We start from the raw sequence: 18,000 nt of genomic DNA, 5'->3' as shown, positions 1-18,000 counted from the left end.
AAACTGCTTTCCCAACATTTTCCTGATGTAGACTTCTCAAACCTTATGGAAATAGAGAATAATTCTAAAACTTCTTCCCAGATGACATAAATGAGGCTCATGGGGGAAGAAATAGCTTGTCTAGCAGCATAGAAAATGAATGTGCCTGGATTTTAAGTATGCAGGATTGCAAATTCCCCCAGCCCCTTTTAAAAGCATAGTGGAACTTTCATATATAGAAAATGATGGCTATCTTGGTGATTGAAGAAATGACTAGAAAGCAGGTAGAAAGCAAAGGCTTTAGGGGATATTACTTTTAAAGAGGGGGATCTTTAGTAGCTGCCCCTTCAACAGGTAGCTCACTTTTCGAGACACCTGGTGCTGGCCTGGGGTACCAGGAGATCCCCTGGTATCTGCACAGCATGCTGGCAGTTGCTGGCCCATTCACCTTCTAGAGACTTACTACTTGAGTGTGCCCCCGCTGAACTTCCAATTTACCAGTAGCTGCATCTCTTTGCCTGAAGGTAACAGCCCCAGCATCAGCCCTTGACTAATCAGTGATGGGAGGTAGTGACGAATACCCAGCTCCCTCACTCTCAGGTGGGGAAACTCTGAGACCTAGGTGCTACACCCTAGAGTTTTTCTGAGGTTAAGCTTCTGTCCCCTACAGTGATAACCAGGTAACCAGCATGTGTGTGTGGCCTGTGTAGTGTGACCTGTGCCCTGCAGTCGCCATTTTGAAATGCTTAATAACTTTTGGACAAGGGGCCCTGCATTTGATTTTGCACTAGGCTATGGGAATTCTGTGGCCAGTCCTGGTGGTAGTTGGCATGAGAACCCACTTTTCATTGGCTGGTCTACCTCCTCTATCTGACTTCTCCTACTAGTTGTTCCTGGACTTCCTGATAATTGACTTGTCCTTAAATCCTTTTCACAGGGCCTTCTTCTGGGAGACCCCCAAACTAAACTGTTGCAACTATCACTGGAATCCTGAAAAACACTATAAAGAATTAACAAAAGCCATCTTACTAGTTTTTAAAAATAAAACAACAATGCACACGGGCGTAAACCTTACTAAAAGTAATGTAGTGATCATATAAGCGGGCATTGCCACCCCATATTGTAATACCTGGGGACGTTTTATAAGGAAGTAATGCCCCTCTAAGCTTCCCGACTTCTCTGCATCACAGGCCAAGTGCCCAGGTGAATCCAGCATGCAAATATCTCCCTGAAGAAGTAGGCCAGTAACTAGCAGCAGAGCTGGCATTTAAACAGTGGCTCTGCACACCCTCTGTTTTAAAGAAATTATTTGTCTTTGCCAGTATGTCAAGAAGAGTAAGTTCACATAATTTAGGAACTACTAAGGCATATAAGTTCTTGATTATTTACAATGACAGGATTATCTACAGCCATCAAGTTTCTTTCGGTAATGTCCAACGTAATTTCTTAAAAAAGGGTCGGGGAAATTGACCTACGAGGAACATATTGGATGATTCAATCTTCAACGGAAGTTTTAAGAAAGAGATGTGACTAAGGCTTCTGGTTCCAAATCAGATCGGCTGAGCTTACCAAATGCAAAGCCTGCGCAGTGTCTATGTTTGTCCAGCATGGTGTCTGGAACGGAGTCAGTGCCTCATAAATCATTAGTAACTGACGGAACTTGGTTTATGGCTGTGCCCTGAGGTTTGAGTACCAGAAAATGAAACTGCCTCACCCCTCCCAGTGGAGAAGCTCTAGGTTTGCCCATTAGCCCTTTCTGACACACTGGAATTTATCAAATGTACAACCAGTGCATGAGGACCCAGGGAGAGGAAGAGGCTCGGGTGGGACACCGCACGTGACTGGTGGTTGTGCATTAGGTCCACTGGCAGCATGTGGGGGATGCAGTACTTGAGAACTTGCTGGAGCAACAGAAAGCCATCTTAGGCCTTTCTCTCCATGTGTGAGATGTACATCCGGGAACTTCTATGACCAAATCCAATCCTCCTTAAATCATATTAGTTTTCAGTATGAATCCCGTCACTACCGTGTGGTGAATTATAGACAGAAAACCTCACTGTGACTCACTTTCTTCACTGTTCAGAAAGAGGATATCCAGATTAATTGTTTTGCAACAATGGACAGATACCCTGACTACTTCTCTCACCTTTCTCTTGGTACACAGACTTTAGTGCAGTTTGAGGGTTAAATGCAGCTGTCCCCAGAAATCTGGGCTAGGCTTTTTAGGCTGCTTACTGCATAAATAATCAGGACAAAGTGGGTAAGAGGTTATATAAACCCATTTTGAAAACGTTTTAAAATTCAAGAGTTTGTCCTGAACATGATGCCTCTTTCTGAATAATTTGTATAAAAATATTTTTTGGTGAAAATTCTTTTGTCCCTCTTACATACAAACAGTCTAGACAAAAAATCTTGGTAAGAATTTATAGATGAGAAAAAGGTAAAGTTTGATTACTAACTGCAGCACACTGACTTTGTACCAATGGGGGGAAGCAAACCCCAATGCCTGGGGGAGATGTGGGGGTGAGGTGGGAAGGGAATTATCTTTTTTTTCAGACATTTTCCCTCTTTCCTGAATGAAAACTCCCCAGGCTACCTTTCCAAGCTGCTGCGAGGACCTTGAGTTCAAACTGCTGTGCCCATGGTCATAGCTGACAGCATCAATCACAAGTCAGTGAAGGTGGCCCTGCTCCTGTATTTTCCACACAGGACACTTATGAATGTCATCTATACTCATGACATTGATGATGATGCTGATGCCATGGACAAGTAGAGCTGTTTGGAGCTGAAGGCAGTGTCTCTGAAACCAAGGACTAACCTGAATTATTTCTGACTAGATTGGCAATCATAGGGTTAGAAGCTCCATGGTGGGCAGCCATATTCGGGGCCCATTAACCCATACATCTGACTAATGTTTGTCCTGTCTGGAGTACCTTAACGATTGTAAAGTCTTTGTGTGTGTCCAAAAGTACCATGGACTGTCCATGGGAATGTCCTTCATGTGTCCATGGGAATGACACTATCAGTGACTACCATGACCGTATCTCAGCCCTAGATGGAGGCATTCAGGTCAGCTTCAACTTACTTGAGAACCTCTGAGTTACTGAAGTCAACAGTTTAGTCTCATACTGCTGTATGGCGTCCTACTGGTAGTAATTTTGCTGTAAAGATGTTTCAGACAAGAGCCAAGGTGACAGATTGTGAAGAAAAGAGTTAGCATAGCAGGTCTGCAAAGGCTTACCTTTAGCAAGGCCTGATTGCAAGGCTGGCCCTTCACTAGCACCTGGGAACTTGGATTTCAAGAGGGCTCACACCACCCTAACTGAGAAGAGTGGCTCACTGTGGCCTAAATTGTTCATATAAACAATGTGGTTTAGGCTGAACACATGCTTTCCTTTGGGGAATACGGGATTTTAACGTGCACTAGGCAAGATGGTACCTGTGTGACTAGCCCCCAATAAAACCCTGGGCTCTGAGTCTCTAATGAGCTTCTCAGGTAGATAACATTTCACATGTGTTGTCATAACTTGTTGCCGGGGGGAATCTAGCATGTTGTGTGTGACCCCACTGGAAGCCTGTGCCTCATTACCTCCTGATGCTGCCCCATGTGACGTTTCCCTTTGCTGATTTTGTTTTGTATCCTTCACTGTAATAAATCATAGCCATGAGTACAACTTTAAAAAAAAAAAAAAGAAGAAAGATGATATCCATAGCTACCTATACTTTACCCATACCCATCTTAATAATAACCACACTAACAATGAAGACCAACAATTGAGTCCTTGCTAGTTCCTGGGATAGCTGTCAAGCACTCATCTGCAAAAACACTCATTTCATGCTCATCACAACACCTCAAGGTAAGTCTTTCTGTTATCTCCATTTGGCAGATGGCAGAATGGAGGCTTAGAGAGATTCAGGAGCTTGATCAAGATCACAGCATCTGTTAGGCGGCAAAGCGGAATCATGGAATCTGGAGCATAGGTCTATGTGACTGCAAACCCTTGGCTGGGAGATTGTGGAGGGGATCCAAGGAAGCACTCTAAAAAAATGCAAAACTTTAGGTAAATGCATGGTAGTGATGCTATTGTGACAGATGATGACTAAGTCTGGCCCAGAAATCGTTTAATACATTTTGCCAATTTCTAGTTTACTCAGATCCCATGATTGAAACCCCGTCTTCCCACAGATTCACGAGAAGTGGGAACTTGACGTGGACAGGCATCTTGAAATTCAGGGATACCTCCACTCCCTCAAAGAGTATTAGAAGTTGGGCCAGGAACAACAACAACAACAACAAAAGCAAAAACATTAGAGAATATCTAAAATAAGTCATTCATCTGATGATTGAGGAAACAGAGAGATGCAGCATTTTGTACTAAGTCATAAAATCCCAAACTGGGCTTTGGACCCTGGTTTCATTCATTCCTCAGGTCACTGCCTCTTCCTTGCCACTTTTCTTCTTTTAAAATTGGAGTCAATTGTAACCCAGCATCCTAGAAGTGCTTTTATTTTTTTAAATTATGAGTTACATAGGAAAGAGACCTGTCTTGAAGCCAAATTATACACAAATACTTTTGCCATCAGGGAAACATTCCAGTGACTGGGTCAGTGGTGAGGAGAAATAACACCCTTGGAAATGCAATCCATTCATGCAGAAGCAGGACAGACGATGCCCACTCCAAATGTGTTCTTACACACATAGGATTCCTTCCAAATGGGCTCTGAAGGCAGAACACAGGGCTGAGTTTCAAATGGGCAGAAAGTCACCTTAAAGCATATTTCCCCTCTGTTTGGGAGTTGACACAATCGAGTTACAGACAGAGACTGTTTATCAAGGTGGCATGAAAGTCTCTCTTCAAATTCCTCCTGCTTTTATAATCAAACAGTAACATTTCCAGAGTATAGGTTTTAGCTACAGAAGAAACATATTGGAAATTGATTCAGTGCTGCTGGTTTGGCTGTGACAGTGTTTCATACCTGGTAACCTCTCAGTTTGTTCTTCTCCCTTCCGGAAAAGCTTTTAGCCATGCCAGGGTGGCAAACCGAAGATAAAGCAAACATCATCCTTTTATCTGATCCTGTGCAAAGTGAGTGGAGAGGTACTGGACTGCTGATAAGATGATTGCTAAATGACTCTTCTCAAATTCTATCAATGGGCTGATGGAAGAAATTAACACTGACATTGGTAAGTTATTTTCTCAGGCACTACTGTTTTCACAAATGGGGGCTTCTCTTTCAAACACTTAAGCCCTACTTGCATATGTATGACTCATTAAAAAGTGCTCCAAAATGCTCCATGTTTAACAGATTCACTGAGATGCTTTCCTTTCTCTACATCTTGTTCTCTTCTCTAGGATGTCTCTTGAATATGGATTTGTTCAAGAGCACCCTGTTTCCAAGATCATGTTTCCTCCTTTCTTCCTTAGTTGCATATTTCAACACACAGCTCAATTTTCATCTCTACAGTGTGCCATAGCCCTCACCTGATCTATCATTCTGGCACTCTACACCTCCTTCGTGCTAAAACACTTGCTCCAATGTGCCAGACTTAATGAACGTATCACTGGGATTCCTGGTGGACTGAGTGTGCTGATAACCTTAATTTGAGGCAGTTTTTCATTAGGTATATAAGATTGAGCTCTTACAAGAGGGACAGTGCCTTCCAAGGTTCTGAAAAGCTACAGGCTCCTCCCTGGCAAGCTTTTCCTTCCTTCCTTCTTCTTTCCTTCTTTTTTTCTCCCTCCTTCCTTCCCTCCTTTTTTTCTTCCTCCTTCCCTCCCTCCCTCCCTCCCTTCCTTCGTCCTTCCTCTCAAATCACTGTTACTTCTCAGTCACTAGTTTTTCATTCCCTTCATGCGAATAGTTTAGAACTGCTGGCTTTAACAACACTTAAGGCACAGACAGTTGAGCCGATTCATAACATGTGGCCAACTCAGAATTATCTGTGGTAACATGGAGGAGGAAAAGATACAACTTTAAGAGTTGCCCACAATCTCTGTTTCTAACTTACTCCTCTGACACCTGATGTGCTTCAGAATTGATGATGGGTAACTCTATATGGGTGGTCAGGGCTGCTTTCCCTTCCTCCCCTCTCCTTTTTCTCCTGGCCAGTCTCTCTTCTGGAAATGCCAATGGGCCAGCCAAATGGTAGGTGGGAATGGAGCAGGGTGAGGGATGTATGGCATAGATCAGAAGGATAAGCAGGATGGCCCATTCAGCCCACAGAGACTATATATTGCCAAAATATATTTGTGTTTTACTTTGGATGGTACTTTAATTTTTATCTTTTTTTAAAAAAATTGTGAAACACACTATAAATACAGGAGTGTATACTACAAATAAATTCATTTAAATAATCACCATGAAAGAACACCCATAACCCACCTTAATAACATAAGCGTGTTTTTAAGCCACTCTTGTGCTCCTCTTTGGTTATATCCTTCTCCTGTTACTACCTCACCAAAGGGAAACCATATTGCTGTTGAATTTCATGTTACGCATCAACTTTCTATGTTATTTTTGTTTTTGTAGTAAAAAAAAAAAATTATGACATTTTCATTACATTTATGTCTAGGCACATCTCCAGAGTTGTATTGGTTTATGATGTAAACATTTATCACTGTGGATGCTAGTCAAAAAAGTTTAAAAGACATGGCCATTCAAAAACTCCTGGTAAGTATATCAGGGACTATATGCCATAGTGACCATAGCAACATTGTCATAATAGCAAAAAGTGGAAACCAACCCAAATGTTCATCAACAGTAGAAAGGCTAAATTTTGATATATTTATGCTATGGAATACTATACAGCAGTGAAAATTAATGGATAGCAGTTGCATGTACCATCATAGGTTCATCACAGAAATAATGTTGATTAAAAATGCCAAATGCAATAGAATACTTACAGTATGGTTCTGTTTGTATAATGTGTAAGCTACAGTGTGGTAAAACTATACAAATAAAATGAATAAAGACAATATATATATATGTGTATATATGCGCGCACACACACACACACACACACACACATACATACGTACATACCACAATTTCTTTATCTGTTCATCTGTTGATAGGCACTTAGATTATTTCTGTATCTTGGCTATTGGGAAGAATGTGGCAATGAATGTGGATGTGCAGATATCTCTTTTAGATAGTGATTTTATTTCCAAATAGAGGTATCCTACAATCCAGCAATCCCACCTCTGGGTATATATCCAAAGGAAATAAAATCACTATCCTAATGTGTAGATTTCCTTTTATTTATCTTGCTTGGAACTAATTTGGCTTCCTGAAACTGAGGATTGGTAACTTTCTTTAATTTTGCAAATTTTTAGTCATTAATTCTTTTAATATTATGTTTACCCTATTCATTCCACTCCCTTCCTCAGGTACAATTAGATACATGTGGATTTTATCACCTCTTACTTAATTATTTCACCCTCTCTTTCATTAATCTGCCCCCTTGATTCTCTGTGACACATTTTCTGTAATTGTTCAACTGTCTTTTCGTTAAATAATGCTCTCATCAGTGGTAATCAGTACTAACAGTTTTTAATTTTTTGAAGTTCTGTTGTATTCTTTTTTGGTATCAGACTGTTCATTTGTTAGTTCCTTTGTTAGTGTTCATTTCCACTTGTGTTTACTTTAAATACATTAAATATTTTTATTTTATATTCTCTACTGGATAATTCCCAATTCTGCAGTCTTTGCAGGACTTATTCTATAACTTGCCTTTTTTTTCCCCTGCCACTTGCTAATGAAGTCGTTGTTTCCTCTTTTTAGTGATTTTCTATTGTGAGTTAATCTTCCTTGGAACTTTATCTGTGTGTAAAGTTCAGAGTGGCCACATCAAGAGAGGATTTGAGTTGAGTTCTGCCATATTCCTGCAAGCACTATCAACTTGAGTCTGCATTATTTAAAACTTTTCATTATGATAAATTTCAAATATTCTCAAACAGTGGGATTGCCCAGCTCAAAAGATTTTAATATTCTGCCATTCATGTTTCAACTATTCCCTCTTCCAGTTTCTTCTCTGGAGTATTTAAAAGCACAACTCAGAACATTTAAAAAAAAATTCAAGCTTGGGGGATTTAAGGGACACAGAGACTGAATTAGTGCCTTGATCCACAGGAATGTGAGCTAAGGATTTAGAATCTTCAGAAGAGACTTTTTTTCTTTTTCTTTTTTTTTCCCCTTTCTTCAGCTAGAGTTCAGACTGAGTTGAGGCTGCGTTAGGAGCTTATGCTTGCAGTCTTCCTCTGGGTTTGGCAATCTTCCTCTGGGTTTATTGCCACTGCTCTTGGGAATCCAGCTTGATGCTGGTGGGGAAGGGATGTGTTTGATCTAACATCTCAACCTGAGGCCCTAGGCTTTCATTATGTCAACAGTTAAGCTCCTTAACACCAGGCTCCAGGGAAGGTGACAACTGTTCCAGGTCCTCCAGGTCTCAGGGACTTTCAGTGTTAACACCAAGAATGTCCAGGCAAACTAAGACAGCTGGTCACCCTAGCCCTAGGTCATCGAGACTAGTACATAGGCCATGGGAAAGTGGGAAAGTGCTACTCATAGCACTCTGTGCCCCCTCCCCCCGCCCCCAGGAAATCAAGCTCTCTTGCTGTCCATGCCTCTGACACATTCCTTGTAGGCAGCTCAACCATGCTTTTAAGAAAAATATGTGTATTTTTATATTATATTCTATACTTTTAGATGTAAAGTTCTGGGAAAGGACTTTGAAATTCTAATTTGAAATATTGCCAGATAAAGGAAAGTCTCTGAAGATTAGCTTTTTACAACTGAGCCCACATTTTAAAATGTATCATATGTCTGGTGAAAAATGGAGACTTGGTTACATAGGGCCAGCCTTCTACAGTGACAACTGGAATTGACAAGTAGCTACTCCCCCAGGGTGGGTCATATTCTCTCCATTCCTCACTCATGTAATATATGCTTGCGTATGTCAAGTCTGGGCCTGTCTCACTCTTGGACCCAGGGGCTTATTTGAGTTTGCAACCCCTGACCAAGCAATCCACTAAACGGATTCTTGAACTGTGGTGACTGCAAGGTGACCAAAAAAGTACCTGGCCATCATTTAGCATTCTCAGGGGTTTATTTAATTCACAGCTATGGACTAGGCTGGGTTTGGATGTTGGCTCCACTCCATACCAGTCATGTTGCTGAGCAAAGTATGTAACTTTTCAGGACATCCTCTTCCCTACCTGCAAAGGATGACCTTAGTACATAACTTGTGGGGTTGACGTAAAGATAAAACAAGGCAACATACATAAAACACTCTGGCCAGTGCCCAGCATTTAGAAAGCTTTTAATAAATGGTAGATATTAAGGTAATATATATCATCGTCTTACTTCTTTCAGAATTTTCTGTCACATTTGGGCAGCTTTCTGGGGCTGAGGCACTCTGTTCTTTGCCTTTGTTTTGACCCCTACCTATTCCTTACTATGCCATAAGTTACACACACATTCTTATGTTTACTTTAAGTGAATTAACTGCCTTCTGAAAAATCGAGGGAACTGTACAAAAAGAAGTCACTGTACAGCTATTTCAGATTCTCCACCTTTGTGCTATAGAGCAATAGGCCTTCAAAAAAGGTGGGAAAAAAGGCAAAAATTATTTAATGTGTCCACCACTGCTTATTCAGTGAGCCCTGTCCCCTTCTAGTACTTGGGTTAATTCACGCCAGCCCCTAGGGCTTCATGTCTGCCTCTGCCCCTAGCAGCTGAGCTTCCCCATCTGAGGAATATCACTCTCACCTTTCCTAAATGTCAAATCATTCCTTCTGCTTTTCAGTTCCCTGGAAGGAGAACGTACCAGCTTGATGACTCATCCCTTTAGGGTCTTGCTGGTACCCAGCTGAGAAATGCACTGCTGCTATCAGTCAGTGATACTCAATGTCTGCCCTTTCCAGAGACCAGGTGTAGTATAACAAGTAACTTGAGCACCTTTACCCAAAGGAATTACCAATAGGTAGGAAATTCAGATACATTCTAATAGGCTATCAGGAGAGATCTTTTGGGGCAGAGAGCCCTTTGGCAACCCTTACGTATTCCTGGATGTCCACCCTTTCATGTAAATACATGATTCTATTCATCACAGCACATCACAGGAGGAAACAATATGGTGCATTTGACTATAGTGCATTTGCTTGGTCCAAGGCTAAATGAGAGAAAATAAAAATGTGTTTTGATTTGAAAAGTTGGAATGTGAGCATCATAGTGATTGCATAGCCGCCACTTTTTATCAGGTTAGTCTTCCTTTAAAAAATCTCCACAGTCTGTGTATTACTTCTGTAGGCTAAAGTTCAAACATCTAAGCCTGGCTTTCATGGTCTCCACAAAACCAACTCTGTCTGTACCTCATCTTCAAAAATTACTCTCTACTCCAGCCAAGCTCTAGCCAAGCAGGTCTTCTGCTGACTCCTCTCCCCTGCAGTATGCCACATTCCTATCTCTTTTGCTTATGCTCTTGCCCTTGAATTGAAAGACATCTCCCTGTCCCCTTTGCCGATGAAATCTTAACACTTAGGACAGTGGTTCCCAAACTTTACTGCCCACTAGAATCACCTGGGGATCTTTAAAAAGATATTAATGCATGGCTCCTATCCCAAGAGCTTGTGATTTGTTATGGGGTGTGACCTGAGCATCAGCGTATTTAAAGTCTTCCCGGGGGGATTCTAATGTGTAGCAAAGTTTGGGAACCATTGGTATAAATGGAAAATTCTCTTTAACTTCAATACCTTATTCTCTCATTCTTGTCTTTTCCTTACAAATGAAAACCAATATTCCGGGCTTTACCAAAGCTGGACTCCACACCTATTCCATACACTCACATGTATGCAGAGTGTGCCTCTAACTTATCTGTGATCACATTGTATCAGAATTATCTGTTTGCTTTTCTATCTCCCTCTTAGACTGCAGTTCACAGAGTCCAGGTACTGTGTCTTATTCATCCCGTATCTCCAGTATTTAACACAGGTCGTGGCTTGTAGAAGATGCTCAATATAGGCTTGTTGACCTAAATAGAACTCAGTTCCCTGGTGCAAACTATAGGAGCAAATACTAGAGAAAACAAAACAAAACAAAACAAAAACAGAGGAAGGGAGTCATAGACTAGGCTTTAGTATGCTCACAAAGAGAAGTCTCTACCAAAGATTTATCTAGTGACTATCTCTGGTAATTAGAGGAAAGTATGTATAAAGAGAAAGTTGATAGATGACAAAAACAGAGAACCAGCCACAAAGGAATGAACAAATAAGGAGGATGACATGTATGACATGTGATGTTCCAAGCACAGGGCTTCCCACATAATGGATATTCAGTGGATGAAAATTAATTATTACTATTTCCAGTCCTTGGTCAGAAGAAACCACATGGTCCTATTTCCATGGATCTATTTCATGACAGGTGCAATTTATATTTCAGGCTTCCAGATGCAAAGCTTCCCCTTTGGAGTTTGTCACTTGGAGTTATAAACGAGAGAACTCCATGTAGTCACGTGAAGTTTCCTTTCCCAGGCTATTACTTTATAGTACCTCTTAGATGTCATTTTGTATGTTTGGAAATGTAGAAATAGCATCATCCTGGGAAGTATTAATATGAAATCCAAATTATGTAAACTACTTCATCCTATTCTTTATCCATAGGCATTATTATCTAAGTAGTTTCCCATTCAGTGCCGGTCTGTTAGTAGTCAACGGAACATTATTTAGTCCCACTCTCATTTTGTTTTCATCAATAGCTCACCCTTTCTACAATTGAGCCTAAGCATGTCAGTACACTATTCAAAATATGACATTTGACTTAAATAGCCTTCTACTCAGAAAGCTGTAAAATTCTGATCAAGTTTCTGAGATATGCTTTAATTTTATTTTTAGTATGAATGTCATTCCATATACATTAAATTTCTATTTTTTTTTCCACATTTTCTCAGTGGGGGAAATTGGTAATATTCTTGAAATAAGACAGATAATTATCAAGAACTTTCACTGATTGGCAGCTACAATAGTAGAAGCCCTGGTACCCTCTTGGTTTTCATTCTAGAGAAAGGAAAATTCTAGATGCATTGTATTCCACAGAAGATTTATTTGAACCTCTACATACTTTGTGGGTGACCAAGTATACATTACTCATAAATATGGTGGTGGCAAACTAGCTCAAGTTCAGTACATTTTCTCAAAAAGTTACTCAAGGTAAACTATGCTAATAGGAAGTGGTCATTCAAGTCATGCAAGACAAAAACTAGGCATCAATCATTAGAATTAATTCTATCTTTTCCGAAAACAGTTCTAATTTATTTCCTGCGGTTTTCTTAAATGGTGGTGAAAATTTGTGTGTTTATACCAAGGAGGTAGCCATGGTAGAGGGTGGGCTGCCAGCTAACATTGGTACATGTCCTCTGAAAGTCATTCTCCCTTTCTTCCAGAGAACCTCGTGGTGGTTTGGTTTTTGTTTTTTTCCGGACATATGGCCTCCTGCCTGGCACATTTCCCATTCTATGTACTAAGTACTGGCCAATGGCAGAAGGGATGGGTCAACTGTTAGGAAGTGTTCATAAAGGGATGAACCATATCCTTCCTTATCACTTCTTCCTGCTGGTTAGAACGTGGATGGTTTTTTAATAGCCATCTTGAACAATGAAGTGACCATGGGAATGGAAAACATACGAACCAGAGGGACAAGATAGTAAGAGCCCGGTCCTGTCCTATCAGCCTGGATCACCTTCCCCTGGACTGTCCTACGTGACAATAAGAAATTTCTGTCCTGTATTTCAACCACTGTACTTTGGGGTTTCATTCACTTCCATCTGAACCTAACCCTACTGGTACTAATAACTATAGAAATCCTGTCTTGGATTTAAAATAATTGTGGTCTGGATAATTCAAACTGTATAGTCTATATGGATAACAATTGCTGACCATATTATATTAGGTCATTAATATTAATACAATAAAGTAGGTTTTAGAGCTCCTTCCATTCAGATGAGATAAACTATCCAGGTGTTGGTTCTTACTCTCTATGTAACTGAGGTTCTTGAATCAAGAGTCTGTGAGACCTTCTCTTTCTGCCCTAAGAACCACAGCCAGAGACATTTTGTCATCATACTAAGACTTCTCTCCTCTGTTGGGTGAAGAAGCTGCTGCATTCATTGACCTTCACTGGAATCTGATATATAGATTCTGTCACAATAGTAGCTTTGTGGCATGTGACTCTTTTATCCCTTCTGCCTCTATCAAACTCCAGACTGGGCACAATACTATGTGGCTTCGGTGTTTTATGGTTGGGTGTAAAAAGGTTAGGAGAACAAGGTCTATGTATTACATTTATGTGAAATGGTGATTGTAGCTGGTTCTGTGAATCTCCTCTACCTGGCTCAACCCAGCTTTGCCCCACTTCTTAGCTTTCAGGCAGGCTATCTTTCAAAAGCGGGGTTATATGACAAAATAACTTTTCCTCCCTAGCACTGCTTCTTGTGCTATTCAGTGTCTGAAGGCAGGTTGATTCTGTCCTTTCTTCCTCACCCTATAATTTGCTCAAACCAGTGATTTGAGTGCCTAAAACTTGAATAAAAGTTTCAAGAGTTCCTCTTAACTAGAAGTAAAACTTTTCTTGAGTCTTTGTTATTATGCAAATATGTGACCTGAAAAAATACCCTCTTAATCTACTGCTCCACCAACATGAGTTAGTTTACCAGATTAGCTAGCTAGAGTCCAGGAGAGAACAGGGAATAAGAAAATGAAATGCCTCGGGAAAATGGAAATAAACTGGTATATGGTCTAATAATTAAGTCAAAGGGGGTTCCTTATTGAGCACCTACTATCTTCCTGCATAATATATTAGCTGCTAGCTAAGACCAGTTTGGGGAAAAATGGAAAAAGGAGGACCACAGAAACATCCCTTGGAGGCAATTCCTGAGGTGGGTAGGGGAGTACCAATGCAACTCCACAGAGCTCCCCAAAGAAAGCCAGATTCAGGGCTAGACCATGCCCTTTGTCATGCTCTCCCCTGGTGATAGGAGCCAGAAGGGTTCCTTTAGAAGAGACTAAGAAGACACCCAGCCAATAGGCGAGAGTAAACAGATTTCATGCTGCAATGGGGCACTGGGGTATTTGCCCATTGGGCTATTGGACAGATCGTTCTTTGTACCTCTTTAAAATTTGGAGCAAACAACATGCATCCTTCACTTCACTAGAGTCTACCATGAATCCTTGTTTTCTTGTATATCATTCAATTCTGCTTGGTTTCTTCCTCAAACTCCTTAAAAGACATTTTCTCCACTTTATAGGAATTTCCGGATCCTCTGCCTACACTTAGACGATTATTTTTGATGCTATCACTGGCCGGTGTTTTTAATATGAAAGTGTTATTTGAATTCCCACTGATCATTTAATCCTATTAGATAATTAATATAATACATAGTAGGGTGAACCTATTACAGTTAAATAGCAGGAAAGAACAATTAGAAATATGGGGTTTGTGATCATTTGTGTTAACATTTCTATTAGGCCAGGCTAATAGTCATTTTCTTGTTGCTTATTAACATGGAAGTCTGACATTTCTTAGGGTGATTTTAAAGAAAAAATCTAGTTGTATTATTTTATTTAATTCATGAATCTTGAATTTCAATACAGAGCAGGCTTAGTTAACAATGTCTGTCTTGTAATCAACTCATAACATTTTGATTAAGCCAACGTGATTATCCTTAACTACAGAAATACAAACATTCGGGTTCACAAATGTTCTGATTATTCTTTTTTGTCAAAGACATTAGCTGGTATTTGGTTAGAAGCATAAAATATTTGGATTTGCTCAGTTGCTGTGAGTGAAAAAACTTTCTATGGTTATGTAATATTGTGAGGCTATGTGACAACACTTAGTTTAGACAAAATGAAGAATATTGGTTTATCAGGGTGCTAAATATATATTCTCAGTCATTCTTCTGGAATAAAGAGAAATAACCACTTGATCTATTGAGTCTCATTCAGTCTTGAAATGGATGCAGCTTTTAGAAGGCTGGTTGTGGTGATCTTGTTGACTGGTTAACCTAGGGAATATTCTCAACCGCATTCTCTCTGCTACCTCATGCAATAAATAGAAGCAACATACTGACTGCCCCAGCATCCTTTGCAGCTAGGATTGGTTTCATGATCTGGTTCTCATTAATGACGTGTAGGATGGGAGTCTGTGGGGTGGATTCTGAAGGAGCTTTTACTCTTCCTTATACTTCGTGCCTTGAATGTAAATGGAATGCCTAGAGTGGCGGGAATCAATCTGCAACCAGAGGCAACAGATATGAGGACAAAAAGCCAGGGCTTTTGATGACATCGTTGAGCTGCTAGCCTTCTTTCGTATTTACTTTCCTCCAGATTTTTAATTGTGTAAGATGATTAAATGACTTCATTACTCACGTGTAACGGCTAGTCCGTCTTGTTGTTGTTTTACTTGTAGCCAATAGCAGCTTATCATACAATTCTTCCCTAGTTTGAGGAGATAAATCTACATTACGCGCAGACCAAGTCAGCCCCCTGTCAGAAACATGGTCCAAATTTACTTCCATGAGAGTAATCGAAAAGAGCACTTTCCAACAGAACTTTGAGTGACGACAGAAATGTTCATACAGACCACCCTGAATACGTGGCTACTGAGTACTTGAAATGAGGCTAGTGCAAACGGAGGAACTGAATTTTTAATTGTACATAGTTTCAATTAATTTAAATTGAACCTGAAATAGTCACCCATGGCTACTAGCTAGCATGTCGAACAATGCAAATCTAAAAAAATTGCGTGTCTATTAAAGCATAGTTAGATTACTGTACTTCTTTGGAAAAACATTCGGCCTCTAACTTTATATATGTTATTTCATAGGCCCAGGAACACCTCATTATGGAAAAAATGATGATTCAGCGGGGCTTCACATAGTGTCACGTTTGAAGGTTGTTAAACAGTATTTAACTTGCATATTAGCTAACTACACACAACTGATACCAATTTAAGCATTTTACATTGACAACTATAATAAAGGATGTCTTTTTGGAATAATAATCTTGTTCAGACTGCACTCATTCAGCTGTTTGTTAAGATCTTTAGTATCCTCAATTACAAATGAAAAGAAGAATAATGGTGTGCCAGTCTCATTAAGCTGTGGGGGTACAATAACTCTCTGAGATAAACTGTAAATTAGAGTTTGCAGAAGACTTCTGGGTATGTGAGAAAAGCAGGCCCAGAGTGTACCAACACGGCTCTAAGAGTACTGAGGGGCTCCGAGCTGGCAGCTGAAGACATAGGAGCCGGGGACACTCACCGAAACCAAAATCTGGGGGGCTGTCATACCCTCGAATGCGGGATTCAATATTAACTGCTATACCGGAATGTGAGTGGTAGCAATTATTCCATCACGCCTTGGTATCTTGTGTAACACTAAATAATCAGCATGCTTCCATGCACAGCTCTTCTGAGAGCCTGAGGAAAAAAGAATTCTGCAATCGTCCACAGTGGCCCAGAACAGTTAAGGGTATCACCTCTTCCGTCACCTGACAAGGATTACAGTCACAGACAACCACTCTGTCACCAGCTACCTCCTGGCTGCTGAAAACAGGTCAGCAAAGGGTCAGCAAGTCTTTCTGTGTTGGGAAGCTGAGTCCCTTCAATCTAGGCTGATGCACAGTTTTAAGAAAGAGCTGACAAATCAAACTTATTTCAGAGACAGGCAGGGTTCTCCCAGAAATGATGAAGAAAGTAAGTTGTGAGGTTTTGGCAAAGCCAGGTGCACCTAAATCTACTTGGTTCTGTGTGTAAAACACATTCCATTAAAAAATATTCAATTTAAGAAAGATACCATCCCTCAGGTCTAACCAATGGTAGTTGTGAAAATGCTTCTTGAGACAATTAGAGAAACTAGATGGATTCACAATTGATTCTTTTCCCCAGAGAAATTTTTATACTCAGTATTATTCTCATTTCATATTGACAAGGACTCGCTTCTCATCAGTTTGCAGTGTGTTCCTTTGAAAACACCTATGTTTTCTTTATAGGTCCTGTTTGAACTACTTATTTTTTGGTAGCTTAAAGTGTCTGAGAAGATAAAAGTAACCATGTGTGAGAAGTTAAGACCCAGTCCTAGGGGCGCCTGGGTGGTACTGTCAGTTAAGCGTCTGACTCTTGGTTTTGGCTCCGATCATGACCTCAGGGTTCTGAGCTGGAGCCCCACGTAGGGCTCCGCACTCAGCATGGAGTCTGCCTGAGATTCTCTCTCTCTCCCTCTCTGACCTTCCCCCTGTGCGCTCTCTCTCTCTCTCTTAAATAAATAAATAAATAAATAAATAAATAAAATATTTTTAAAAAAGAAGTTAAGACCCAGTCCTCATAGAGGCTGGCATGAGACATGCTCTATAGGAACACACTGTGTCTGAAAGAAGGTCACATTCAGAAAGTATCACCCATAAAGATGTACCAAGACGTAAATGTTTACCTATGATGTGGTTCTGAAATGTGGAATCTGCAATTGTATCTTCATCCTCTTGCAGGTTTTTACTTGCTTCTTTTATCTGCAGCAACAAGAAAATACTGTAAGTTCTTATTTATTATAGTAAATAGATTGTTCACAATCCTCAGAATGATGGTTCATTCTGTAACAAATGTGGGGTATGTGTGAGTGTGTGTATACATATATATGCACATGTGTATACACATATATACATATACATACATAAATATGTATATATATATACACATATATGTGGATGTGTGTATATATATACATACACATAGGTGTGTGTATGTGTATATATATATATATATATATACATACACACACACATACATAGATGTATATATACATACATAGATATTCTCTTCATTCCACTTTTCCCTACTCTATCACTTGGCTGTATCACAAGTTTTAATTATAAGAACAAGAGCATATTTTCAGAAATATAACCCCCGACCTGAAAATGAGGATTTACAGTGTACCTAATTCTCCATAAGATTTTAAAGATACAGCCTTGGCTT

At 40.1% G+C, this 18,000-nt stretch overlaps 1 protein-coding gene across 14 annotated transcripts in view; it reads right to left on the bottom strand.

Annotated features, from left to right (window-relative positions):
* Nucleotides 1–18,000, bottom strand: part of NCKAP5 (NCK associated protein 5) — a 974,611-nt gene that overhangs the window by 75,532 nt on the left and 881,079 nt on the right. For all 14 annotated transcript variants that reach the window (XM_032411698.1, XM_032411742.1, XM_032411716.1 and 11 more), the window contains one exon: nt 17,462–17,537. In XM_032411698.1, the coding sequence (XP_032267589.1) occupies nt 17,462–17,537 (76 nt within the window). The remainder of the gene's footprint in view (nt 1–17,461; nt 17,538–18,000) is intronic.

Source organism: Phoca vitulina, unplaced genomic scaffold (genome assembly GCF_004348235.1).
Source record: "Phoca vitulina isolate PV1807 unplaced genomic scaffold, GSC_HSeal_1.0 scaffold1, whole genome shotgun sequence".
NCBI classification, from domain to species: Eukaryota; Metazoa; Chordata; class Mammalia; order Carnivora; family Phocidae; genus Phoca; species Phoca vitulina.
Note: the sequence above shows the minus strand (reverse complement) of the source record. Positions and strands in the feature narration are given on the sequence as shown.